Here is a 24,027-nt window from a genome sequence, read left to right on the forward strand (position 1 = left end):
GTAAGTGAACAAACTTAAGAAACTACAATTATTTGTGAAGTTTGAATGTGGAAGTGAAAAGCTACAAAACTTGAACTTCAAAAACGAAGACGTCAAAATAGAAATTTATAAAGATTTTAAATAGTGAACTGTGCAAAACAAAAGAATACTTGAAAAACGAATACTTCAAAAAACGAAAACAGAACGAATTCAAATTGTGAACTAACTAAATAATTCTCAATATAAATTCAACATTTTTTTTTTCTTCTTTGGCGTCAACAACAATCTTTTTAAATAAAGAATAATGTACCAGCCAGCATTACCACATCCAATGAATCTTGGAGCGATTTTTAAATTCGTGATCATAAGAAGATGATCGAGTCGTCAATTCGTGGTCATAATATGATCTGACCATGACCTGGACGAGAGAGTTGGATGAGGCGGCTACTGTGGCCACCTCCAAGGGTCACTGGCATACTATACTCTTTTACCTGCTTTGTGGTTTGGCTGCCATACCTACTTCCTTCCTCGTATTTTCTCAGGTAAGATTGGTTATTTTCTTATTTGACTTCTGTTGTAAGGGTCTCTGTGGTCAAGTTATTGAGTGTAGGGGTCACGATCCGGAGGTCCCGATTTCGAATCCACGGCGATTTATCACAAAAATAAAATTGTGACACCTAATTTGATTAGGACATTGCAGGCTGATCACCGGATTGTCCGATATTAACTCAGAATCATGGTCTGAATCATTCCGATCGGTATTCGTTACGATCTCACTAAAATCCTATAAGTATAATAAATAATGTTTTTGTATGTTGTATACTGAATTTGCTACTATGTCCCAACCGACATCTCTCAGAATATAAAATGACAGCACATACGGTCACGAGCATTAATAATTATGTATACACTTTAGTACCATGTCACATTAACTTTATTGACAAATTGAACTGTAAGTCTCACTAAATGTCAAATATGTTAGTGCGACAGAGTCGTAAAGTGGGTACATTATATTGCTCATGACTGTACCTGGGCACCTTCTGGCCTGTCGAAGTTGACAATCCGACAAGTCCACATAATGTCGTGACGTAATAATTTGACTGTTTTTTTTTGACATATGTCGAGTTTTATTAACGCGGTTTTAAATGACAAATATGTCACGTTTTCACATGCGATTTTTGTCATATTTGTTACCTTTATTAAACAGTCTAAGCGCGACAAATCTACAATTTTGTAATTTTTTGAATATCGAATTGTCAGCTTTATAAAACAGGGACCTGGATCCACCATTACCCAACCAAGAAAAGAATGCTGGTCAAAGAAATTCTACTAATAACAGTCACGCAAATAAGTTATCATTACAATCTATCATTCAACGGAAGATCGAGCCCCCAATAAAGAGATAGTACGAGATAATTACATGAAAATATTAATTATAATACCATGACTCATGAGATTAAAGGATTTAAATCCAAAATGGGAAATAGGTAAGGTGTTATTCACAATATAATATTTTGTTAATCAATCAAATTATCTTCCGTTAAACGGATTATAGTCTACTATTTTCGTTCGAGACAAATTAATCTGTGCCTTATATAATCACGCCTGTAATCCCAAGTGGGGTGGGGAGTGCACCAATTAATTAAAAGACTACACTTGCAGCTTCTTAAATAATAGGCTAATTTCCAGTTTCCAACTAGTTATATCAGTCTCCTTCTTATCGTGTAGGTTGTGAGGTGGAATACCAGCCTCATCAACCCTGGTGATTGAGCCGCCAAAGGCCCCTGACATGGCTAATGTAACGTTTACTCACTTACATCAATAAATAGTAACCGGGACCAACAGCTTAACGTGTCTTCCGAAGCACAGATCGTCATACTTTCGGACAATCAGGTGATCAGCCTGTAATGTCCTAATCAAACTAGGGACCACAAAGTGATTCGAACACGCGACGGGTCAATGCAACATTTTTGAATTAACGTCATTTCGCAAGGTTTTATGGCGGAGGAGAAGAAATGACAAGAAACTGCAACAGCAATATAGCTTTTAAATCAATGAGGGTATACATTACAAGTTATTTAATAACTAGAGGAACACATTCAATACCAGACATTTTTATCATTTATGTAATCATTAATCTTATAATAAACTTTTTTTATATAAAGTAAGCTTCACATGAGCTTTAAATTTATTTTCTGACAAATTTAAAATATTATCTGATACTTTATTGTAAAAACGTATACATAACCCCAAAGAAGATGAATTTAATTTACTTAATCTAGAATTTTGAATATCAATTTTATTTTTATTCCTTGTAAGTATGCCTTTCACAGTTTCTCGGAAGGAGAGATACATTTTACGTACATACATAATGTTTTCATAAATATATTGACTTGCGACCGTCAGTATATTTATTTCTTTTTCTATGTTAAAGCAGGCAAAGATCTGAGTACCGTACAGTTTCTGTACTTGACTTCTGATTCTCAGAAGTACATGTTCTAAATAGCCCTTTGACATGCAAATTCTGCCTCTTGACTAAGATTTCATTCATGTAAATAAATGGAAATGCATTGAAAAGGTTGAGCTGAACCCATAGTCACGACATTGAATACTGATTTGAGATTTGTATCTTACGTGCGTTAACAGCGATAGGATTAGCAGAACGTAGTGGGTAGCTCACTGGGACGGCCTAACCTATAAAATGCTACTTAGGTTCTATGACGATCTAGCGTCGATACACAACACACAACATAAACAGCCTATATACGTCCCACTGCTGGGCACAGGCCTCCCCTCAATCAACCGGAGGTGGTATGGAGCATACTCCACCACGCTGCTCCAATGCGGGTTGGTGGAGGTGTTTTTACGGCTAATAGCCGGGACCAACGGCTTAACGTGCCCTCCGAAGCACGGAATCAGCTTACTTTTTCGGACAGTCAGGTGATTCAAGCCTGAAAAGTCCTTACCAAACAAAGGACAGTCTCACAAAGTGATTTCGACAATGTCCCCATCGGGAATCGAACCCGGACCTCCAGATCGTGAGCCTAACGCTCTAACCACTAGACCACGGAGGCACGTGGCTTCATACTTTCGGACAGTCGGGTGATCAGATTGCAATATCGTAAGTAACCAAATACTAGCTCTTCGGCAGATATCTTTAAGTCCCATATGATCCACACACACATCTTATAGTTGTAACGCCGACAGTCCTTTTAAAATCCAAACTCCATTAATAATAATAAATAATAATAATAAAATATATTTATTTACAAAAAACATTTTTAACAAGTTACACAAAGAAACAATATAAGTTGAAGTTATACATAGTCAATGCTTTCCTGCCTTCTAAACTAGGGGAACCTGTGTCTTAGGAGGCAGTGTTCATCCGTAAGCTTGTTATTAACTTACAAGTTTATGCTGTTGTTGGGTTAAAATGTTAAAATGTTTGGATGGGTGTTTGTATGTATGTGTGTATGTATGTTTGTGTGTGTGTGTGAGTGTGAGTGTGTGTGTGTATGTGTGTGTGCGTGCCTGCTTAACTTGTATGTTAGTTTTGTAGGCATTTGGATCAGGACTAAAAAGTTATTATTTTCTCCGTATCATCATAACTTAGATTTAAGTAGCCACTTTTGTAGTTGATTTTTAAGGTCATGTTTATTTAGTTTATGTATATTGATCATTTTGTTTATTTTATTGTTTTACTATTGTGTCTGGAAACCTCGGCTTTACGAGGATATAACGTCCACAGATGTCCGAAACACACTTGGCTAGTTCTTTGTTCGTCTTGTTTTGACTGCCTTTGCTATGTCTTTGGCTTCAGTTCAAAAAGTTTGTTTCTAAAGATTTCACTTTATAATTTTTTACATCTATCCACTTTATTAAAATTTTCACAATAAATAATTCCGATAAAAAAATGCTGTTATAATTTTAACGTTTTTGTTTCTTTACGTACGAATATTGTGTGCCTGTATGTTTGTCCTTCTGCAAACTTACCAGTTTGGATGAAAATTGCATAAGAATTATAGACCCGCACGAGCTTTAAACCACTAAATGGGGTTGGCATGTCTACATAGATAAAAACCCCTAAAATAAATAAAGATTAAAAGAAAATATGAGAATGAAACCATGTTGGAATCATACATAATTGATATCACGTGGTTTTTTTAACATGTGCCCGCCGAGCGTAGGAATGGTAGGCGTAACGCAAAGGTGTGTGAAAAAGAGAGTGAGGAGTGAGCGAGAGAGAAGAGAGGATTGCGGAATGACAGGGAAATGGACGGTTGTTTTAAAAAAGGAAATGTAGAAAATTATAAAACGTTTTTAAATAAATAAAGGTAAATAAATATAATCGTTTCCTTCATGCCCCAACTTTTATGGCAATAGGGTGGCCCCCTATGGGACTTAAGCATAGCTGGGGAGTAGTAGGTGTGTACTCTATACACCTCTACCTACCTCTTTCCTGACACAGACGTGATTATAGACCATAAGAGGGTAGGTGAACTTCCAGAAACGAAATTAAACAACTTACCTACATTCCAGTCTTCTTCTATCGTGTGGGTTGTGAGGTGGATTACCAACCCCATCAACCCTGGTGTCAGGGTTATTATTGAGCCGCCATAGGCCCCTGACATGACTCACGTAACGACTACATACTTACATCAGTAAGTAGTAACCGGAACCATCGGCTTAACGTGCCTTTCGAACAATCAGGTGATCAGCCTGTAATGTCCTTACCAAACTAGGGATCACAAAGTGATTTTTGTGATTTGTCCCTACCGGGATTCGAACCCGGGACCTCCGGATCGTGAGCACAACGCTCAACCTCTGAACCACAGAGGCCGTTACCTTCCAGTGACGAAATTAAAGGACCTACCTACTTTCCAGTGACGACTTTAGAGTATCTAACTACTTACCAATAACGGAATTAGAGTTATTAGCTACTATCTAGTGACGAAATTATAGGACCTACCTACTTTCCAATGACGACATTAAAATACTTACCCACTTTCCACGGGTAAAATTTTCTTGTCTTCAACAGAAGTCGCGGTCGAGTAGCAAGTAACAAATTAATAACAGTTTCTACAAATCGGGAAACTTGCCAAGATTCTCGAATTGTAAACGATTTGTCTTAAGATAAACAAAAAGTAGATCAAACGCGATATGATTTTAGACATGGTAAGCGAACATGACAGTTTGGCAGGTAGATAGACAGTTGACAAGGAATAAGTTGTTGTTTACTAGAATACTTTATAGAACAATTTACGTATGTTAGCTAACTCTACAATAAAACGTAAATATTAGTAACATACCCAGTTTTAATCAGTAAAATGTTAAGTACCACAAATATCACTCTTATTACGGTAACCAAATATTATTACTACAAATTGTAATAAGAAATATTATACTAAAGAATACAACAAAAAGTCTTTCAGTTTTTGCTTCTCTCGACAATAATCGTCTTCACTTGTTTTTCTTTCCTCGAAGTCGCAGACGGAACACCCGCCAAAACGTTTTTCTCTTAAAAAGTGACGTGACGTTCCTTTTTTGAAATTGCCAACACGTATTTAAATCTTAAGAATCCTGTTTCGTATCTGAGTTGTTTATTATAAAACATGATGACAAGATACAAACAAACATAACACGCCGTAATTCATATCGACGTGGGTAGAGCTCCAAGTATCAAGATATAAGAACGCATCTCAGAGAGGTAGTTGCGGCTTCCGAATACGTCCCGCTTAGGGACGGTGCTGAAAAGTATCAGCGTTCGAAGGACGTAATATACGATCCCGACGACCCGATTACTCTAGTCATAGAGGCGGCCAATCAGCTCGCGACACCAAACACTTCAGGACCCCGATACCGATACCGCCAGCGTGGTCGACGATTTCCCTCAATCAGCGCTTATCGCTATCGACCCACTAGGGTTGATTAATTCTTTCAAATATTTTTTCTCCCAGACGACGTCCTGAGTCGAGGCTCGCGCCCAACTGGGCACCCTCAGGCCTGTTGTCATAAACGTTGTACCGGGTGAGAGCCTTCAGCGCTCCCCATTTGTCCGGCCAAGTAGTTAATGCCATCTGCGGCAAATCTACAATAAGTCACGTCAAAAAAAAAACACCTCAGAGTTTTAACGTTATCCTTAATGGTGCAGGCAAAGCCATAAGTAATCAGATGACAACTTGCAGACACCTAATACTGTTGCGATGGATCGTATGCCAATAGGTGATCAACTCATCATCTCCTTAGCGTTATCCCGTTTTGACAGGGTCTGCTTACCTATCCTGAAGATTTGACAGGTCTTGTTCTTGAGAAAACATGTCTTGTTTAATACAGAAGCGAATGCTTGTCTGACCTTCCAACCCACGAAGGGAATATCAGCCCGATGCAGGTTAAGTCACATACCTCCGAAAACACATATCTTGTCTGCTGAGCACATGCCATACATTTGTGATCCAACCATGAATCTGCAAATGCTTCATGGTTGGATCACATTAATGGTCAAGAAGAACTGTCCTTGTGAAGCATGAAAAAAATGTTTCGTCGTGTTATGTTGTGACCGCCTATCACGTTGGCCTAACGTTCATCTTGCGATGGATGTACTTCTGGTTACCACAATTGGGATTTCCTCGATTAGATTCGTAAGCTCACGAGCTTATGTTATGTTAAAGAAAATGTTGTCTTTACTAATATCTTCTGTCTAAACTCTTTCAGGTCTTCACGAACGCTACACCAGAACACTGGTGCGCCCCACCACCAGAGCTTGAAGTCCTAGGGCTCCCTGACCACTTTCTACGCAACCTGACGGTACCAGGATCGCATGGAGTGTATGAAGAATGTCTGACATACGCTGTAGATCCTAGAGCGCTGTATGCTGCGCTTAGTGATTATGTTGATGAAAGGTAAGCTAATATATAAGACTATATCCTATTTGGGGTAATCAGAGGTACATCGATCGCAAGACACCTTACCGAGCTTTCTGTTAGACCAACGTGATAGGGGGTGAGCCGTATCGTCGTCTATAATGCTAATATTGGTTTGCTCATAAAACAAGCTTCCATACTGGAGCGAATAAAACACATAGAACATGTTCAGCTGGCATGTCGTAAAATACAGAAATCAGAGTCGGAATCACAGAGAAATTGTAGCAGAGTACAAACTCTGCACATACTGGCCTTTTGTTCTGTCCATCATCATTTTAAATTACGAAATTCTCATTCCATTCCATTCGCATTTCCTTTCATTTTACTCTCTTTTGACTCACTGCATCCCCGACCTTCATTAAAACAACAAGTATATTATACTGTTTAGGGCCGTGCCCTCTAATTCCTAAGTCTTGATTCTTTTGTGAAATGTGTAATATTGTGAACTATGTATATTCCTATCCTGTTTGTGAAGTGTTTTTAATAAACTGTATATATTCCTGCTTGCTGTTGCTTCTACTTTATCATCGTCATCACCAATCATTTCCCTACTCTGCCGGCACGTCGGGATACCATAATATTATGAGAACGAAGGATCCTCACCACCCAGCGTGCCGCAAAATCATCTTCTTGGAGAAAATGGTAAAAGGTTTAATGTTTGACCTTATCAAATCTGGTGTCAGCTTTGTTATTGAGCCGTCAAAGGCCCCTGACATGGCTCATGTAACTACTACGTACTTACCTTAGTAAATAGTAGATAGGACTGACTGCTTAACATATCTTCCGAAACCCGGATCATAACGAATACTGAGGTGGATGATTCAGGCCATGATTCTGAGTTAATATCAAGTGGAATATTCCGTCGCAAAAGTATGGAATGGAAAATATCAACGACCAACCTCATTAACTCTGGTGTCAGGGTTACTATAGAGCCACCAGAAGCCCATAATAAGGCTCTTTTAACGACTACATAATTAAAAGTTATTTAACGTGCTCACTGAACATGAATCATCTTACTTTCGGACAATCCGGTGATCAGACTGCAATGTCCTATCTAAACTAGGTGTCACAAAATACTTTTTATGATAAGTCCCTGCCGGAATTCGAATCCGAGACCTTCGTATCGTGAGTCCATCGCTCAACCGCTGAACCACGCAGGCCGTTCGCATTACAAGTTGCTATTCATAGAATCCATCAGTAAATTGCATTTCGGTGTAGGAACGTAAAATCAAACGACCTACATTAAAGGCAATAAATTTTGTCTGTTGCTTTTAGTCTGTAATAAATAATAATTCAGTATGAAATAATAATTGCTTCTATGCTGTTCTGGTGCTTCTATGTTGTTCTAGTACTTCTGTGCTGTTCTGGTGCTTCTGTGCTGCTTTGGTGATTCTATGCTGCTTTGGTGATTCTATGCTGTTTTGGTGATTCTATGCTGTGCTAGTGATTCTATGCTTCTCTGGTGATTCCATGCTGTGCTGGTGATTCTATGCTGTGCTTGTGCTTCTATGCTGTTCTGGCGCTTCTATGCTGTTCTGGTGATTCTATGCTGTTCTGTTGCTTCTATGCTTTTCTGGTCATTCTATGCTGTTCTAGGAGCAAATAAAAAACGTTGTAATTATAAATACTAATAAAATGTATTTATAATTATTAAAGACACACGCACAGAGCCACGGGCAGTCGCTAGTGATATTGTATACGTGAACCAAGACATGATTGACTGAACAAAATGACGCACGTTGAATGTAAACCAGTTCTGTGTACACATACATATAATGCACTTTCGTCATGTAGTGCGGAGATAGGTGCTAATGAAGTCTTGTTTTTGAAAACAACAGCACATGTTCAAAGATTTGCTCATATATGCAAAATACATACAAACATAAATACATACTGGTGCTGATTCCTGTACATCACCAATTCAAGAGCCACACTCTTGTCGGTGCAGCATTTTCCATTCCAGTCTATCAAAGGCCAATTCCTCGACTTCCCTATAAGACACGACGTTAACCTTTTCTTTAATCTGTTCCATGTAAGCTCTTTTTGGTCTTCCCCTCTCCTCTCTTTCCTTCTAGCTTTCTTTCTATGATGTTTCAATAAATTCGTCGTGTCTTATTAGGTGTCCAATCATCTTGCCTCTTCTGTCCTCAATAATTCTCAGTATTTGACATACATACAAACATAAATACATACTGGTGCTGATTACTGTATACACCATCTAATTTTATTTTAAGTTATTATTTCAATATGCTATCGCGGAGCTCCGTGTAACGTAAAGATTGCGTGGACTGGAGTAAAAAATTGAAGTTGAATTATTTGCTTGTACTTGTATCCAACCGCTTTCTTCCATTCCATGGTCACCAAACTGGCTTCCGTACTTTGACAGGATTTAATTGTTACCTCGAATTATACTGAACTAGGCGTTCTATTTAATAACACATACATACATAAATTACTCCGTAATCTGGGCAAAGTCACGGGTAATCAAGAGACGACAAAATCCATGTCGATTTTTACCCCTATTCCCAGTAGTCTTACCGAGTAGTCTTACCAGTTGAAGTAAGTACTAGGAATTTCCATCCCAATAGACTTACTTCTCGATAAGACCACTGGGAGTAGGGGGATTTTCACGAGATCCCGGGAAGATACCAATGACTACTAAGTATACTAACGCCATATGAGCTCGCGATTATATTCCCAAATGTGCTAGTGAAATCTACATTCATCGCACAATGAACAAAGTACCCACGTCTCATCAAGATTTCTGTTCTACCAATGCGTTAGATGGTGAGCCGTATCGCCGTCTATAACGACCAAATCGGTGTGTGCTTGTGCCAAATTTTGTTTAATTTTTTTTTGGTGTACCGGTACGACTTGCCTTTTTTTTGACGTGACTTATTGTAGCTTGGCCGGACAAATGGGGAGCGCTGAAGGCTCTCACCCGGATACGACTTGCCGCTGCTGAGCCGCTGGGTGCGATTGCACGCTGTTTAATAGCTACCCGCGGCTTCGGTGATTCGGGCCTGTCTCATGTAGCTTATTTTTATGTTGTCGTCTTTTGAGTCTGTTACCAATACTAGCTTAAGCTTTCTGTTACGAACATAATAGTTTCCGAAATAACTGAATTAATTTTGCTTATAAATACTAGAATGAATTTTGAATTTGAATTTGTCCATAGGTCAGAGTTAGTACGGGAAGGTGGTGCACTCCGGATGGTGAAGATACGTCAACTGGTGCCGGCTGTTGGGGAAAATGAGAGGAAAGAACAGGTTAGTAGTCTAGAAGGAAAACCCCTCAGGTTTTCACTTCAGATCTTAGACGGATCATATATGATCAACCGCGGAGGCCCGTATTGCTTTAAGTAGATAATTTATATCACGTGGTTTTCAGATTTTTTGCCCGGTTAATGGCAACATGCTCGCTCTCTAGCTGGCGAAGAGTGGGTGTAGGTATATACACTATACATCTCTCTCCACTCCTTTAGAGATCCATGTGTCTTCTTCTTCTATCGTGTGGGTTGTGAGGTGAATTACCAACCTCATCAACCCTGGTGTCAGCGTTATTATTGCGCCGCCAAAGGGCCCATATGGCTCATGTAACGACCACTTACTTACATCAGGAGGATGTTAGTAATTCACAACTCACACGATAGAAGAAGACCAACTAATTGGCAAAGAAGTTGATTATGCTCCATGTTTCAGATCTCAAAGGTGAAGGAAGCAATACTGGCGGTCAGGAGTCCGGAGCCAACTCCATGTGCACACGGTTGGAGGTTCAACACTGAACATTATACGAGAACCCTTGTTACTGAAGTGAGTATTTCTATAGTCTTCTCATCACCGTCTCCTTAGCCTTTGTCCGGTATATTTCATGGTCTACTAACATCACCTGATACCCAAGAAATGCGTTTCGGAGGTATGTGACCTAACCTATATTAAGCTGTTTTTAGCTCCGCGGGTTGGAAAGTCAGTCAAGCAGTCGCTTTCTGTAAAAAACCAGACCTGTCAAATCTTCAGGTTCGGTAAGCGGACCCTGTGGAAACGGAATAGCGCTAGGGAGATGATGATTAAGTCTACCTGATTATTTGACAGGTCTGGTATTGCACAGAAGCGACTGACAATATGATTTTCTAACTAGCAGGAAATACAGTTCATTTTATTAGGTCATGCACATAATCTATATAGTACCTGGGATCATCAAGGCACATTTATTTTTTTAAACAATCAGAAAGAAAGAAAAGAAAAAGTATTTATTCGGCATCCTTAACATTAATTAACATGACGTACTTAATAATTAACATAATTCCGAAATCAGGTGATTTAACTTACAATGTCCTAATAATTAAGCTAGAGACAAACTCACAAACAGTGTGCGCATTAGCTATTGAACTCAGTGTCTGAAGACTTTCCGATCAAGAGCTAAACGCTCTTACCACTGTATCAGAAATATGGGCACCCCAAAAAAATATATTTAAAAAAACTTATGAGGTGAAAAGTTTTACACGTCACTTATTCTCGTCAGCATAATATTGTCATGTTCCGAAGTGATGTTAGAATATAGGATCTTACGTTGAAAATAATACGGCCGCCTTTTGTACCATTCATTTCCTTATGTTGTTTGTGTTGTATCTACTTTATGTTCCTTGTGTGCAATGAAGTGTTTCATTATTATTACGTGCAAAATAAACGATTTTGTTTTTGGTTCCAGTTCTCCCTGGTCTGTGATAAGGAGTGGCTGCCGCGAACCAGCAACACTCTCTTCTGGGTGGGCTCCATCTTCGGGAACCTGTTCTTTGGCTGGATGTCAGATCGGTAAGACGTTACTTAAACATACTCATTCACAGCATGTTACAGATGACCACTGGTTGCCGCATAATGATCTGAATGATACGGATGAGGCCTAATAAACAGATGATGCTGTTATACCTGCAGAAGGTTGCTTGGAAGCGATAAGGCCGCGTTTGCTCACCTTATTATAAGTTGTCCTGTAAATGTCTTGTAAATGTGAGTGCAGTAGAAGTGTTATATTATTATTATTGTATGTCGTTTCCATATCTCGAGACTACGGAGACCCGGACTTTTGGAAGAAGTGCGTGGGCCCGAAGTAAACCTTAAGACAATTTAATCTAAATGTAGAGTCAATGTGTTAGTATATTTCAAATAGGGCAGTGGTTTACCTCTTGCCTTCCGACCATATTATTATTATTATTGTGATCGATCTCACCAACCCTGGTGCCAAAGTTTTTATTAAGCCGCAAAAGGCTCCAGAAGTCCGGACATCTAAGGACTCCATACATACCGTAATTAGTTTCCGAAGCACGGATTATGATATTTCTGACAATCAGGTTAAAGTTTCTCGATTGGGAAATTGTGTAGTTAGACCCTAAAGATTATTTACATAACACAATCTTACGACTATTCTCCCAATTGGGCTACTCAGAGGTACATCCATCGTAAGATGAACACTTCTGTAACCCATTTGAGTACCCATGCTTCACCTGAACTTTCTGTTAGACCAACGTGATAAGTAGAATGCCAGAAGAATAATGAGAAATAACCCTGTACTTTCCATATTTTAATGGTTGCTGTATTGTTCTGTTAGAAGAAGAATTTAAATATATTATAAATATCTTTACGGACCGTACAATTGCGTACAAGTCCTGTTACGAATGAAAGACCAAAGACTCGTTGTCAGTGTCAGTTTAATTTTTGTCTTTAATTCTTACAGCTACGGCCGAAGACCAACAATTCTTCTGATGATTCTTTTGGAAGTACCACTAGCGATTGCAGCGTCATTCCCCACCACTTATTGGAGCTACGCTGCGTTTAGGGTGGCTGGGGGACTCTTCTTCCCTGCTCTGTATCAGCTGCCGTTTATATTGGCTTTGGAACTCATGCCTCCCGCTAAGAGGACTTACGCTGGTAAGTAAAGGTTTTCTTTTCATATTTGGGTAAAGATAAAGCTTCTTTGGATGAAATTGTACGTATTTTTCTTTTCAACTGGATGCAACAAAATGTCACTATATTGTAGATTGTTGTCATCTTTACTGTTGTTTGTATGCTTGATTGGTAAATAAAGAATTATTATTATTATCAATTGATACTTTAGCAGTAAGGCTGTGGTTAGTACCATTTATTTTCTTATGTTTTTTGTGTGATATTTTTATAAAAGTATGTAAGAAAGGAGCTTCTTTATAGGCCAAGTGCCAAGTGTTTCGCTTGGTCGAACTAGTAAGGAGCTTGAAATTGTAGTAGAAAAAAATATTTTACATTAGTTTTGCCTAAGCATCGATAGTAGACCTTGAAAATCATCTATATTCTTTTTTATTAGTCCTTTAGTCTTACCGAAGGCTCATTTAGATCAGTATTGTCACACAATTCTCACTATTAGTCCTTGCAATAGTTCGATACTTTTAGTTAGTTTACTACTGTTGTTTTTTTTTTACAACTATCGATGGACAATACTACATCTTAAAATTGTCTCTAGAACATGTTTTTTTAGAATTGGGTACAAACCTTTCATCGACAAGCCGTAGTCTAAAATGATCAGTACCTAAAATATCTATTATTTTTTAATTTTCAGGCATAGTAGTGGGCATGCTGTTTGCGACTGGTATGTGCCTGCTCGCCTTGCTGGCGTACGCTCTGAGAGATTGGTACCACTTGTCTCTTGCAACCAGCTTGCCTTTTATTCTTCTCTATGGGTATGTTTCTTCATTAAGACGGTATAACTGCCTCCATGGTCCGGTGGTTGAACGTTGGGCTCTTGATCCGGAAGACCTGGGTTCGAATCCTGGTGGTGACATCACAATAAAATCTCTTTGTGAGCCGTGATTATCCGAAAGTAAGAAGATCCGTGATTCAGAAGGGAAGTTAAGGCGTTGGTCCCGGTTCCTGCGTAGTCATTACAGGGGCCTTTGGCGGCTCAATAATAACCCTGACCTGAAAAGCTTAAGGTTGATGAGGTTCACAACCCACAATATAGAAAATGATTATGTCGATCATGCATGTTTCTGTTAAATATCCTCGTTATGATGTTACAAATTGAAATGAGTCTTATCTAAATTTGAGTAGATGAGTCAGTCACTAATTAGTTTTGATTATGATGAGTGTCAATTTTTACCATTGCGCCATGACCTAATACAAACTATAAATTGTAATTGTTATTTCTGTTTATACTAATAAACTAACTTTGAAAACATGTGACACTATTATTATGATGAGTTCGAAACACAAGTGATTTTTGTGATATGCGGTGTGGTGTGATCCCTAGTACATTATGATAACAGCCTCCGTGGTCTAGTGGTTAGAGCGTTAGGCTCACGATCTGGAGGTCCGGGTTCGATTCCCGATGGGGACATTGTCGAAATCACTTTGTGAGATTGTCCTTTGTTTGGTAAGGACTTTTCAGGCTTGAATCACCTGATTGTCCGAAAAAGTAAGATGATTTTGTGCTTCGGAGGGCACGTTAATAATAATAATATAATAATAATCATTTATTTCGGACTCATCCACATTGATTACATCCATATTTGTTAGTAAAATTGCAAGCTTACAAAACTAGTGTTAGTAACATACAAATATATTAAAAATGGCAAGTCCGGATGGACTCCCCGACGCTGGCGGCCAATCATACGACTGCGTGCAGCCGAATCCAGCGAGCCAGCATCGGAGAGTCCCACCGGTCAACTAGCGCGCGCAGGATGGTGTTGGGACTGTCGCGCGTGCGGCGCAGGATGGAAGCGCACCGCTTTCGCATGATGGCTGCAAATCCGTCCGTGTTAGCCGCAGCGAACATCGCGGAGGCACTGCAGTAGCGCGGCAGTCCCATCAGCACCCGGAACGCGTTATTATACTGCACGCGCAGGTCGCTGTATGTCCGCTGCGTATAGTTAACCCACAGGCTACAGGTGTAAAAGGACTGACAGTACGCTTTAAATAGCGCAGTTTTGACAGTCCCCGTACACCGCGCAAACCTGCGGGCCAACATGTTGCATCGGACAGACAGCGCCCTGCGCTCTCTCTCTATATCCACCCTATCCTTAAGATCCTGGGTGACCCAGTGGCCCAAATACTTAAATTGCTCAACATGATTTAGAGCTGTACCACATAAAACGAAATTCGGACTCAAAGTGTAACGATTGTTATCCGGTCTGAAAATCATTACCTCGCTCTTTTTTGCATTGTATTTGAGCCCATGAGCCACCGCGTAGGACTCGCAAATTTTCAGGAGTCTTCGGAGGGCACCAATCGATGGGCTCAGCAGCACCATATCGTCAGCGTAGCTGATATTATTCACGCATACTCCGTCTATATGACACCCTATGCCGGTACTACTGAGTTCATCGACCAGTCGGTTGACATACAGGCTGAAAAGTGTGGGAGAGGTTAGCCCCCCCTGCCTCACCCCACACTCCAAAACGTACCCCTCCGAGAGAGAACCTGCCCATCTTACAAAGTTTCTCTGATTTTTGTACCAATACATAAACAATTGTACAATCTCCCCAGGTAATCCAGTTTCATCCCTTAATTTACTCCATAGAATATCGTATGACACGAGGTCGAACGCTTTCGACAAATCAAGGTAGCATGCATACACTGGGGTCCTTCTACTCGTGTAGTATTGCACAGTCTGCTTCAGGCACAGTATAGCACTCTCGGTAGAAAGACCAGGTCTAAAGCCAAACTGTGCGTCGTTTAACGACACGTTTTTATTCAGATGCTGACCAAGCAGACTGTCAAACACTTTGGCGACCACTGTGGCCAGAGAGATCGGTCTATAGTTGTTCACATCTGATGAATCACCAGTTTTATTTTTGATGATTGGTACAACTACAGTACGCATAAGATTCTCGGGCATATGGGAGTGACCTAAACACAGGGTAAAAAACATAGAAAGCACCCTAGGCAGGTGAACACCTGCGTGCTGCAGGTGCTCGATGCTGAGGCTATCGTGCCCCGGGGACTTGCCCCTCACCATGCCTTTAATCACCGCGCGCACTTCCTTCGCAGTAAATTTAACAGTACGCACACTACATTCCTCAGCATCGAGCGCCTGCCGCGCCGGACCAAGGGGCGAGTCCACTCTGAAATGGCGGGAGAACATATTGGCGATTTCGCCAGAATCATGAATTCCAGCCACGCTGACGGGGAGGCCCGGCTTATGAGTCATTCTATTAGTATTTTTCCAGAACTGACCGAATTTCTTTTTTGAGTGAAGCTCCGCCATAATATCCATTTTTATCTGTCGTTCATTATTCTGACACCATTTTAATTTGGATTTAAAAACGCGCCTGGTTTCACACATATCATTATAAAGCCGGCCAGCCCTGGGCTTACCCCCATACAACCAAACCTGAAAACACAGCCGCGCCTTCCCGTGAGCTTCGCGGACGTACCTATTCCACCCGGTAATGTATTTTTTTCCACGCCTTTCGGTTACATTACAACTACATACAGCAGCCTCCGACAGTATACAGATAATTTCATCATACATGTTATCTAACAGTAATTTGTGGCTTTTGTCGCAACACATTTTATCTGAACAATTACTTAACTCTAAGGGAAAATCAATTTCACGAAGTTTAGTGTGACACATCTTTTCAAATTTCGACACCTGATTTAAGTCGCGATCACCCCACATTATTTTGTCTACATTTACAGTAGGTATACTGATCTTAGGCTTTACTAAGTTAAAATTGCATATTACAGATATAGGGTAGTGATCAGACCAATAGGTATCATATAATATCTCTGCTGCGGCCACAGAATGCCGAGCAGCACTAGTCACAAGGCAGTGATCGAGCCAGCGCTGGCTGCCGTGCGCGTCACTGACAAACGTATGACTATCCGGTGGCAACAGTTCCAAGTCTACACACGACCACGATTGTTCCGCACAAAAAGTTAATAGTTCAGTAGCAAATGACTCACCGGGGTGCGCATTATAGTCCCCTAACATAAATACGGACTCCACGTTATGACTGTCAATTATGGCTGTCATTTCACCAAGACACTCAGTGAACTCCACTAAGTTTTCGTTAGAGTCAGTAGGCATATACACAGAGAATATCAGAATGGAACGATCACTGAGCTGTATTCGAGGCGAGAGCGAGGGAGGCGAACACTATTGCACTTCACTACCGTCACCGTCGGAAGCGCAGCCTTCCTCCACAGAAGGGCAACTCCGCCGTAGGGCCTACCGCGTAAGACCCCCGCCGTGGTGTCCACTGCCGAGGTACCCGTGCAAGCGAAGTCGTCGTCTATCGTAGCCAGATACCCAAGGTCGTGGGGCAACAGCCAAGTCTCTTGCAACGCCACAACATCAGCTGAGCGACAGAGTTTCCGTATACACTCCACCGATCTCATCACGTTTTTGCAGTTAAAACTTATCAAATTTATATTACTCATAACTTGAGCGTTTTTATGTTCTCGCCAGTCATACGGACATTCTCCTTATTACGTCTGTTTACGTTTATAAATCGACGATAGGCTACCCCTTGTGGCCAGAAATCATCACTTAAGAAAATTTCTAAAGAACGTTTAGGTATGTATATTTTGTACGATTCGTAATCCTTAACTAGCTTCATATCCATTTTTTCAACTTTGACATCGATATTACTTTTCTTCATAATATAACTATGGATGTCACACACGGACACACCCTTCGCGACATTATAAATATACATGGGAACCTTAGTTTCCGCTGCCACAAAATTATTTCCAGGCTCAGGAATAGCTTTTCCTCGATTTCCAACAAAACGGTTTCTTAGCCTTTTCTTTTGGACCGTAACCCACTGGTCACTCGGAGCCTGTGTCCTCCATTCTCCTTCCCGAACAATTTCCGCCACCGTTTTCCGACTAGGTGTAGCAGGGCCGGATCCATTCTTGCCGACCGTGTGTCCCATAACCGAGTCGCGTGGTGGTGGTGGTAGCGGGCGCGCGCGGTGCGGCGTTGTGGTACAAGCAGCCAGACCGGTTATCGGTGCATCGGGCGGAGAATTCGCAAGCGACTCGATCAGCTGGCCGGTGGCGTGAGTCATCGCAGCCGCGTCCCGCCGTTCGACCGTTAGATCGCTTGTGTTTTGTTGCGATGAAGTTTCGTTACTACCCTCTGATATTTGATTGGGAATGCTACTAGATTTTGGCATAGATTCCAATGTAGTTTGTTGGTGGCATTCACTAAAGCCTTCATTGCATGCTTGTGGCAATCCCATGGGCCCACTATCGCACTCATAGCTTGCAAGACTAGTGACAAATGCACCTCTTCTTCTGGTGTTTACATTGCACCTTCCCGATGAAAGACCATGAAACTCGTTTCTTAACTGATCCATCTGCTTTACCGTAGCATAATCTTCTTTCATAATATCGAGATCTTGCCTTAGCTTAACAATATCTTTCAAAAGCCTAGTCACGTCGACATGGTCGAACAAAACCGGGGGTAACTTCTCGAGGTCGCGAGCCACGAAGACAGGAAAATCCTCGGGGTCGGAGCCGCGGATCAAGCAGATGATGTCGTCTATATCTCTAATATTTTTCCCCGCTTTTCTACGCTTTATCTTACGTTTTGTTGTCGGCAAGGACTCGAACAACAAATTTTTCGCCGTTAAAATGTCACTTTCGGAAAAAGCACTCGCACAAATCCTGCTTATACTATCATCATCCATCACAGCTATTTTATTATGAACGAAGGCCAACACTTCGTTAATCACCACATTGCAGTTCGCACATTTAACCACAGAGGACATTTTTAAATCCCCGATACACACCGTCACGCACAAAAACAAACCATTTGCTTACGCGCTCGCGACGCAACTGAAGTTAAGCCGTTAAGCCGTTGGTCTCGGCTATTAGTCATAAAAACATCTCCACCAACCCGCATTGGAGCAGCGTGGTGGAGTATGCTCCTTACCCCCCTCCGGTTGATTGAGGGGAGGCCTGTGCCCAGTAGTGGGACGTATATAGGACGTATATAGATTGTTTAGTCATAGAAATTCAATGATACAGATGTAATGGTTCCAGATACTACTGGTTGATACCGGAATCACCAAGATGGTTGGTGGGTCGAGGCAGGATAGCTGAGGCAGAGAAGGTTTTACGGGACATTGCCAAGAAGAATGGCATAGATTTGCCCAGAGGATTCCTTCTGGAGTTGCATGTAAGTTTTATTATGGCGTTTTAAATCAAAATTGGCTGCATTTATAGGTAAATATAGGTAAATGTTTTTGTATGTTAATATTATGATCACCTGATTGTCTGAAAAAGTAAGATGATTCCGTGCTTCGGAGGGCACGTTAAGCCGTTGGTTCCGGCTATTAGCCGTAAAAACACCTCCACCAACCCGCATTGGAGCAGCGTGGTGGAGTATGCTCCATACCCCCTCCGATTGATGGAGGGGACGCCTGTACCCAGCAGTGGGATGTATATAGGCTGCTTATGTTATGTTATATTATGATGATCCTTTCTATAAAGGATAATTAGTTTTAGATCATTTCTGAAAAAGAATCTTCATTGTGGTCTTTTTCTATCATATATTGTTAGTAAAATGAATTTAAATAACCTTTGTACCATTTTGGACTTTATCATCACTAATTTAAAACCCACCTCACATTTTTTTTGTCTGTGTGGAATTATCCATGCTACTTCTTTAGGAAAATAATAGGGCAGAGGTTACCTTTTTGCCTTCCGCCTCGCCATTTGTCCGGCCAAGTAGTTAATGCCATCTGCGGCAAATCTACAAGTCACGTCAAAAAGAATGTCCTCCGCCTCTGAATAGTACTGACAGTCACTGCTGCCCTCTCTTATACTTTGACTTTTACTTTGTTTGTCAGATTTTGGACTTACGTTAATATAAATCGGATAAGACTTCATTTGAGTGTATTTAATGTTGGTTTGCAGAAAAAGATCAAAGAAGAAGATGCAGAAGCTGAAATAACTATGCTGAACGTAAATGGTCATATATCCGGTTACCCAGAGCCAGAGAAAGACGAATACATGGACAGAAGAATAAGCAACATGATATCTTTTAAGCCGGATCTTACAAAGATAACGGAAGTCGAGGACAACAGACAAGAGAGTCTCGAAAGGATTCTCGCTCTAGAAGTAGCCGAAATCGTAAATAAGAAATCCAGATTGAAGAATAAAGAAGAAGAAGATGTATCTAGTGAAGAATCTCATTTGAATTCAGATTTGCAACAGAAATCTACTCAAACTGAACCTTATTCTAGGTCACCTCCTAATACTTTAAGAAGAAAATCTATACAGTTAGTTACAAGGATATTTATTAAGGAAGATGGGGAGGATGTTATTGAGAATAAGAAAATGGATGATCAGAATTCTGAAGGAGACTGCAAAGCATCTCCGCTAGATGTATTTAGATACCCGAATATAAGGAGGAAGTTTTTACTATTGACTTTCGATTGGGTTGCATTAGGTGTTGTGTATAATAGTTTAAGTTACAACAGTTCTAATTTAGGTGTGAATGACTATTTAGCTTTCTTTATAGGTGAGTTTATTTTATATTATTTGATAAAAATACAAAGAGATCATAGAAAATGGAAGGTTGTGGAAGATGTACCTAGTAGTTAATCGTAAATAAGCTTTAAATCGTCAAGGTACTTTTTTAGTCCATCTATTTGAGAAAAAATAAAGTGAATTCCGAAGAAGATGATTGGTTTGCGCGAATTCACACAGAAGTAATGTGAACGCTGTGAAATTTAAGGTAGAATTTGGAATAATAAGATTTGGATGGACGCTACGATGCACTTCGACTCTGCCCTAGTACTTAAACTGACCACAATAATGAATGTAATATATTATATTGTTTTCTGCTTCTCAGGAGGTATTGTAGAGCTTCCATCCTACTTCATCGCGTGGCGATGCATGGAACGGTTTGGCAGACGATGGGTTCTCTGCATCTTCACCTGTATTGGAGGTGTAGCTTGCCTTAGCTGTGCCTTGGTTCCTGAAGGTATTGTATTTCAATTATTATTTTGTTGAATTATTGTAGCATTGAAAGAAAGAAAGAAAGAAACGTTTATTATAAAGGGACACCACAGTAACAAATACAAAACAAATAACAAATATATAATATAAAACATAGCATTTGCATTGCATTGCGCAAACCTGTGCTTGGATTTCAACTAGTACATTCGTTTAGACAATATAATGAATACCTTTTGAGTTACTCACTCGGTGCCTCAAGCTCAAGATGGGTACAGAGGTCATGGCAGACCCCGTGAGAGATAGTGTGATCACCTCAACGCTTATCTGGAAGATTGTGGATGAGGTGACTACAGCGTTGGAAAATGTGGTGCAAAATGGAGGAGGCCCATAAGCCAACAGTCAGTAGGATGGTGCGAGTTGATAGAAGACGATGATGATTCAAATATTAACCAATAACTTCGCTATTCGACCTGGACACTATATTTGAGATAGGAGAGAGATCACTCAGGACAGGGAGAAGTGAGGGAGAAGAAGGGAGAAGAAGACACAATCCAGCCTAATAAAAAAACCCTATCTCTTTTCAGATATGCCTTGGGTGACAGTCACTCTGGCCATGCTAGGCAGATTATGTGCCGCGGCTTCGTTTGCAGTATTCTACGTGTTCATTGGAGAGCTGTTGCCAACTGTGGTGAGGGCTCAAGCCATGGGAGCAGCCTCGTTCATATGCGGGCTTGGCTTGCTGGCTTGCCCTTATATTGTGCATTTGGTATGTTCCTTTAATTTACTAACAGAGTATATGTAAAGATTTTTTGATTTTATTGAATTTCATTCTTCGTTAATAGCAGTTACTACTCCTATCACACATTAAAGATGCCGGCAAATCAAAATTCTTCCACGTTGTTAGAATTTTCAGTTTTATATTGAATTAAAATCACTGTCGCAGAGATGACAAGGGCGATTTTCTTTCAATTTAATTTAAAAAATCGAATAACACACACAGTGACGTGATCCACCAAAATTTGCTGATGACGTCATCAGATTTTTAAAATTAACATAGCAAAAATCTACCTTATGTGTTCTGTAATAGTGATTGAGTCCATACTCTAAATCCTTTTCCTCTCAACGCATTTTTTTTATACAGGCGGTGTACGCTCGATCTCTCCCCCTGATCATCATGGGCGTGCTCAGCATGATGGGGGGAGTGACCTCTCTCTTCCTCCCGGAGACCCTCAACCAGCCTCTACCACAGACCTTGGGAGACGGAGAGATGTTCGGGAGAAACTTCAAAATACTTAGCTGTGTTGAGAAGGCAAATGAGAAGTGATCCATTCTATGCTGTTCCTTGATGAATCCGAAGATCGTCTCCTTATTCTACGAGTTACTCCTATCTTGAGTCTGTTCCTGGCGAAGCCATACCGCGATTTGGAAATTCGGTCACTTGGGGCACTTAGGGGAAAGAAAGCAATTCATCCAAGTAAACCCGCGCAATGTGCAGGCTAACCAATGCTACTGATTCCTGAAGACACCAACTTAATTTTTAATTTAGTTATAAATAGCTTTATCTCTGTCCTGCACCCGTCATCAGTGAAGAACAGCATTATTTTGTGAACCATCAGAATACAATATAGTTTTGTTTACCAAAATAGCCACCAATTAGTCGAGAGGATAGAAAGTAATCTTCTTCTTCTTGACGTGTCTTATTGTGTACTAGAGGTTGGCAATCAGCTTATGGACTGTATGTCTGTCCCTGATCATACGAAATAGCTCTTTAACCATCGCCACCTTCGTTCCCTTTATTTGTCTAACCATGTCATTCTCGGCTTTTCCTCGCGTCTACGATCCAAGATTTTGCTTGACAATGTTACTTGAAGCAGATGATATCGGTTGTTTCGGAGCACGCATAAAAACAATGTAGCACTAAAATTACAAAACATAAGCTCAGGACTACATTCGCCATTACCCAATGGCGAATCAGAACAGTCCAGTCAGAGCATAGAATAAGGAATAATACTACGTGTAGTACGGCAACTCACCGCGCCCCAACACCGTCTAAGTTAGGTTTACCTCATCCCCTCGAACATAGTTTAAACTTGAGTTGTATGGTGTCAGACGTCACACACACAGATGTGCGTATACGATAACGTCAATGTGTGGTGTCTGTGTAAAACGAGGTTGTTTGTATTTTAAGAGAAACACCGAGAACTTGTATTCACTTAGTTTATTTCGAATAACTTAAGAATTTACAAAAATGTCAATAGGTCACGCGGTAGCGCCGCTCGACGTTGCGGAACTGAACGCTGTAGGCTGAACCCTGCCGCCCGCGCACCGGGAAGAGACGTACACGCAGGGAAGCAAAGGGCCTTGTAGTTTAGGGTGTACTATGGTCGCTCTTATAGTATGAAGTGTCTAGGTTGTAGTCAGAGGTACATTTATTACACGATGAACCCAGATCATGAGTACCCAAGTTTCACCAAGTTTTATATTAGACCAAAATGATAGATGGTGAGCTATATCGCCGTCTGCAATGGTCGGCTTGGTGATTGCACTTAAGATAAATTAACATTTATTGGTGCAAGTCTGGTACCTGGGATCGAACTGGCGCTCCCCGTTTGAGAAGCAAGCCGACTACACTCTGAACCACCGCATCTTGTTTGTTAGTTATTGCCATCGAAATTTAGTTGAAATTTGTAAAAAAAACGCTTTCTTAATTTCACTTTTTTCGTTTAATTTACTAACGAGATATAATGTAAATCTTTATTAAGCATTTACGATTACTTTTATTAAATGTCATAAAATATACCTTGGTACGGTCACGAGCATTAATATGTATACACTTTGGTAACATGTCACATTAACTTTTTTGACAAACTGAACTGTAAGTCTCACTAAATGTCAAATATGTTAGTGCGACAGAGTCCTAAAGTGGGTACATTATATTGCTCATGACTGTCCATTACGTTAAGTGACAGAGTGATTGAAATTACAATAATTAGGTAGGTACCTATGTACAAAAAAATTAGGTATACTATAAGTTGTAAATATTAGTAATAAAGTACCTATGCAAACATTGAAAGCTTTTTCTTTACATTAACATTTTTTTATTATACTTATTTTTTTTATTTCTAAGACACTCTAAAATAACCTTATAAAGTTCTTACAAGCGCGAATGGGCTCAATCACCCACAGCA

General features: G+C 40.3%; 1 protein-coding gene across 1 annotated transcript; it reads left to right on the forward strand.

Annotated features, from left to right (window-relative positions):
- The first annotated feature begins 268 nt into the window (after window positions 1-268).
- On the forward strand, window positions 269-23,906 carry LOC126376513 (uncharacterized). The gene is made up of 12 exons (XM_050023956.1): window positions 269-521; window positions 6,691-6,878; window positions 10,078-10,168; window positions 10,601-10,711; window positions 11,607-11,710; window positions 12,627-12,820; window positions 13,482-13,602; window positions 18,917-19,052; window positions 19,793-20,399; window positions 20,733-20,864; window positions 21,424-21,605; window positions 21,981-23,906. Exons 1-12 carry the CDS (start codon window positions 393-395, stop codon window positions 22,161-22,163), a joined length of 2,178 nt encoding a protein of 725 aa, XP_049879913.1. The 5' UTR covers window positions 269-392; the 3' UTR covers window positions 22,164-23,906.
- The last annotated feature ends 121 nt before the right edge of the window (window positions 23,907-24,027 follow it).

This window comes from Pectinophora gossypiella, chromosome 21 (genome assembly GCF_024362695.1).
Source record: "Pectinophora gossypiella chromosome 21, ilPecGoss1.1, whole genome shotgun sequence".
Taxonomy (NCBI): domain Eukaryota; kingdom Metazoa; phylum Arthropoda; class Insecta; order Lepidoptera; family Gelechiidae; genus Pectinophora; species Pectinophora gossypiella.

What these genes read in the sequence shown, in the direction of transcription:
- LOC126376513 (XM_050023956.1), top strand. Translation starts at nt 393, where the DNA reads ATGACCTGGACGAGAGAGTTGGATGAGGCGGCTACTGTGGCCACCTCC. An exon ending in AGTGATTATGTTGATGAAAG is followed by an intron (nt 6,879 to 10,077) that starts GTAAGCTAATAT and finishes ATTTGTCCATAG; the next exon opens with GTCAGAGTTAGTACGGGAAG. An exon ending in AAAATGAGAGGAAAGAACAG is followed by an intron (nt 10,169 to 10,600) that starts GTTAGTAGTCTA and finishes TCCATGTTTCAG; the next exon opens with ATCTCAAAGGTGAAGGAAGC.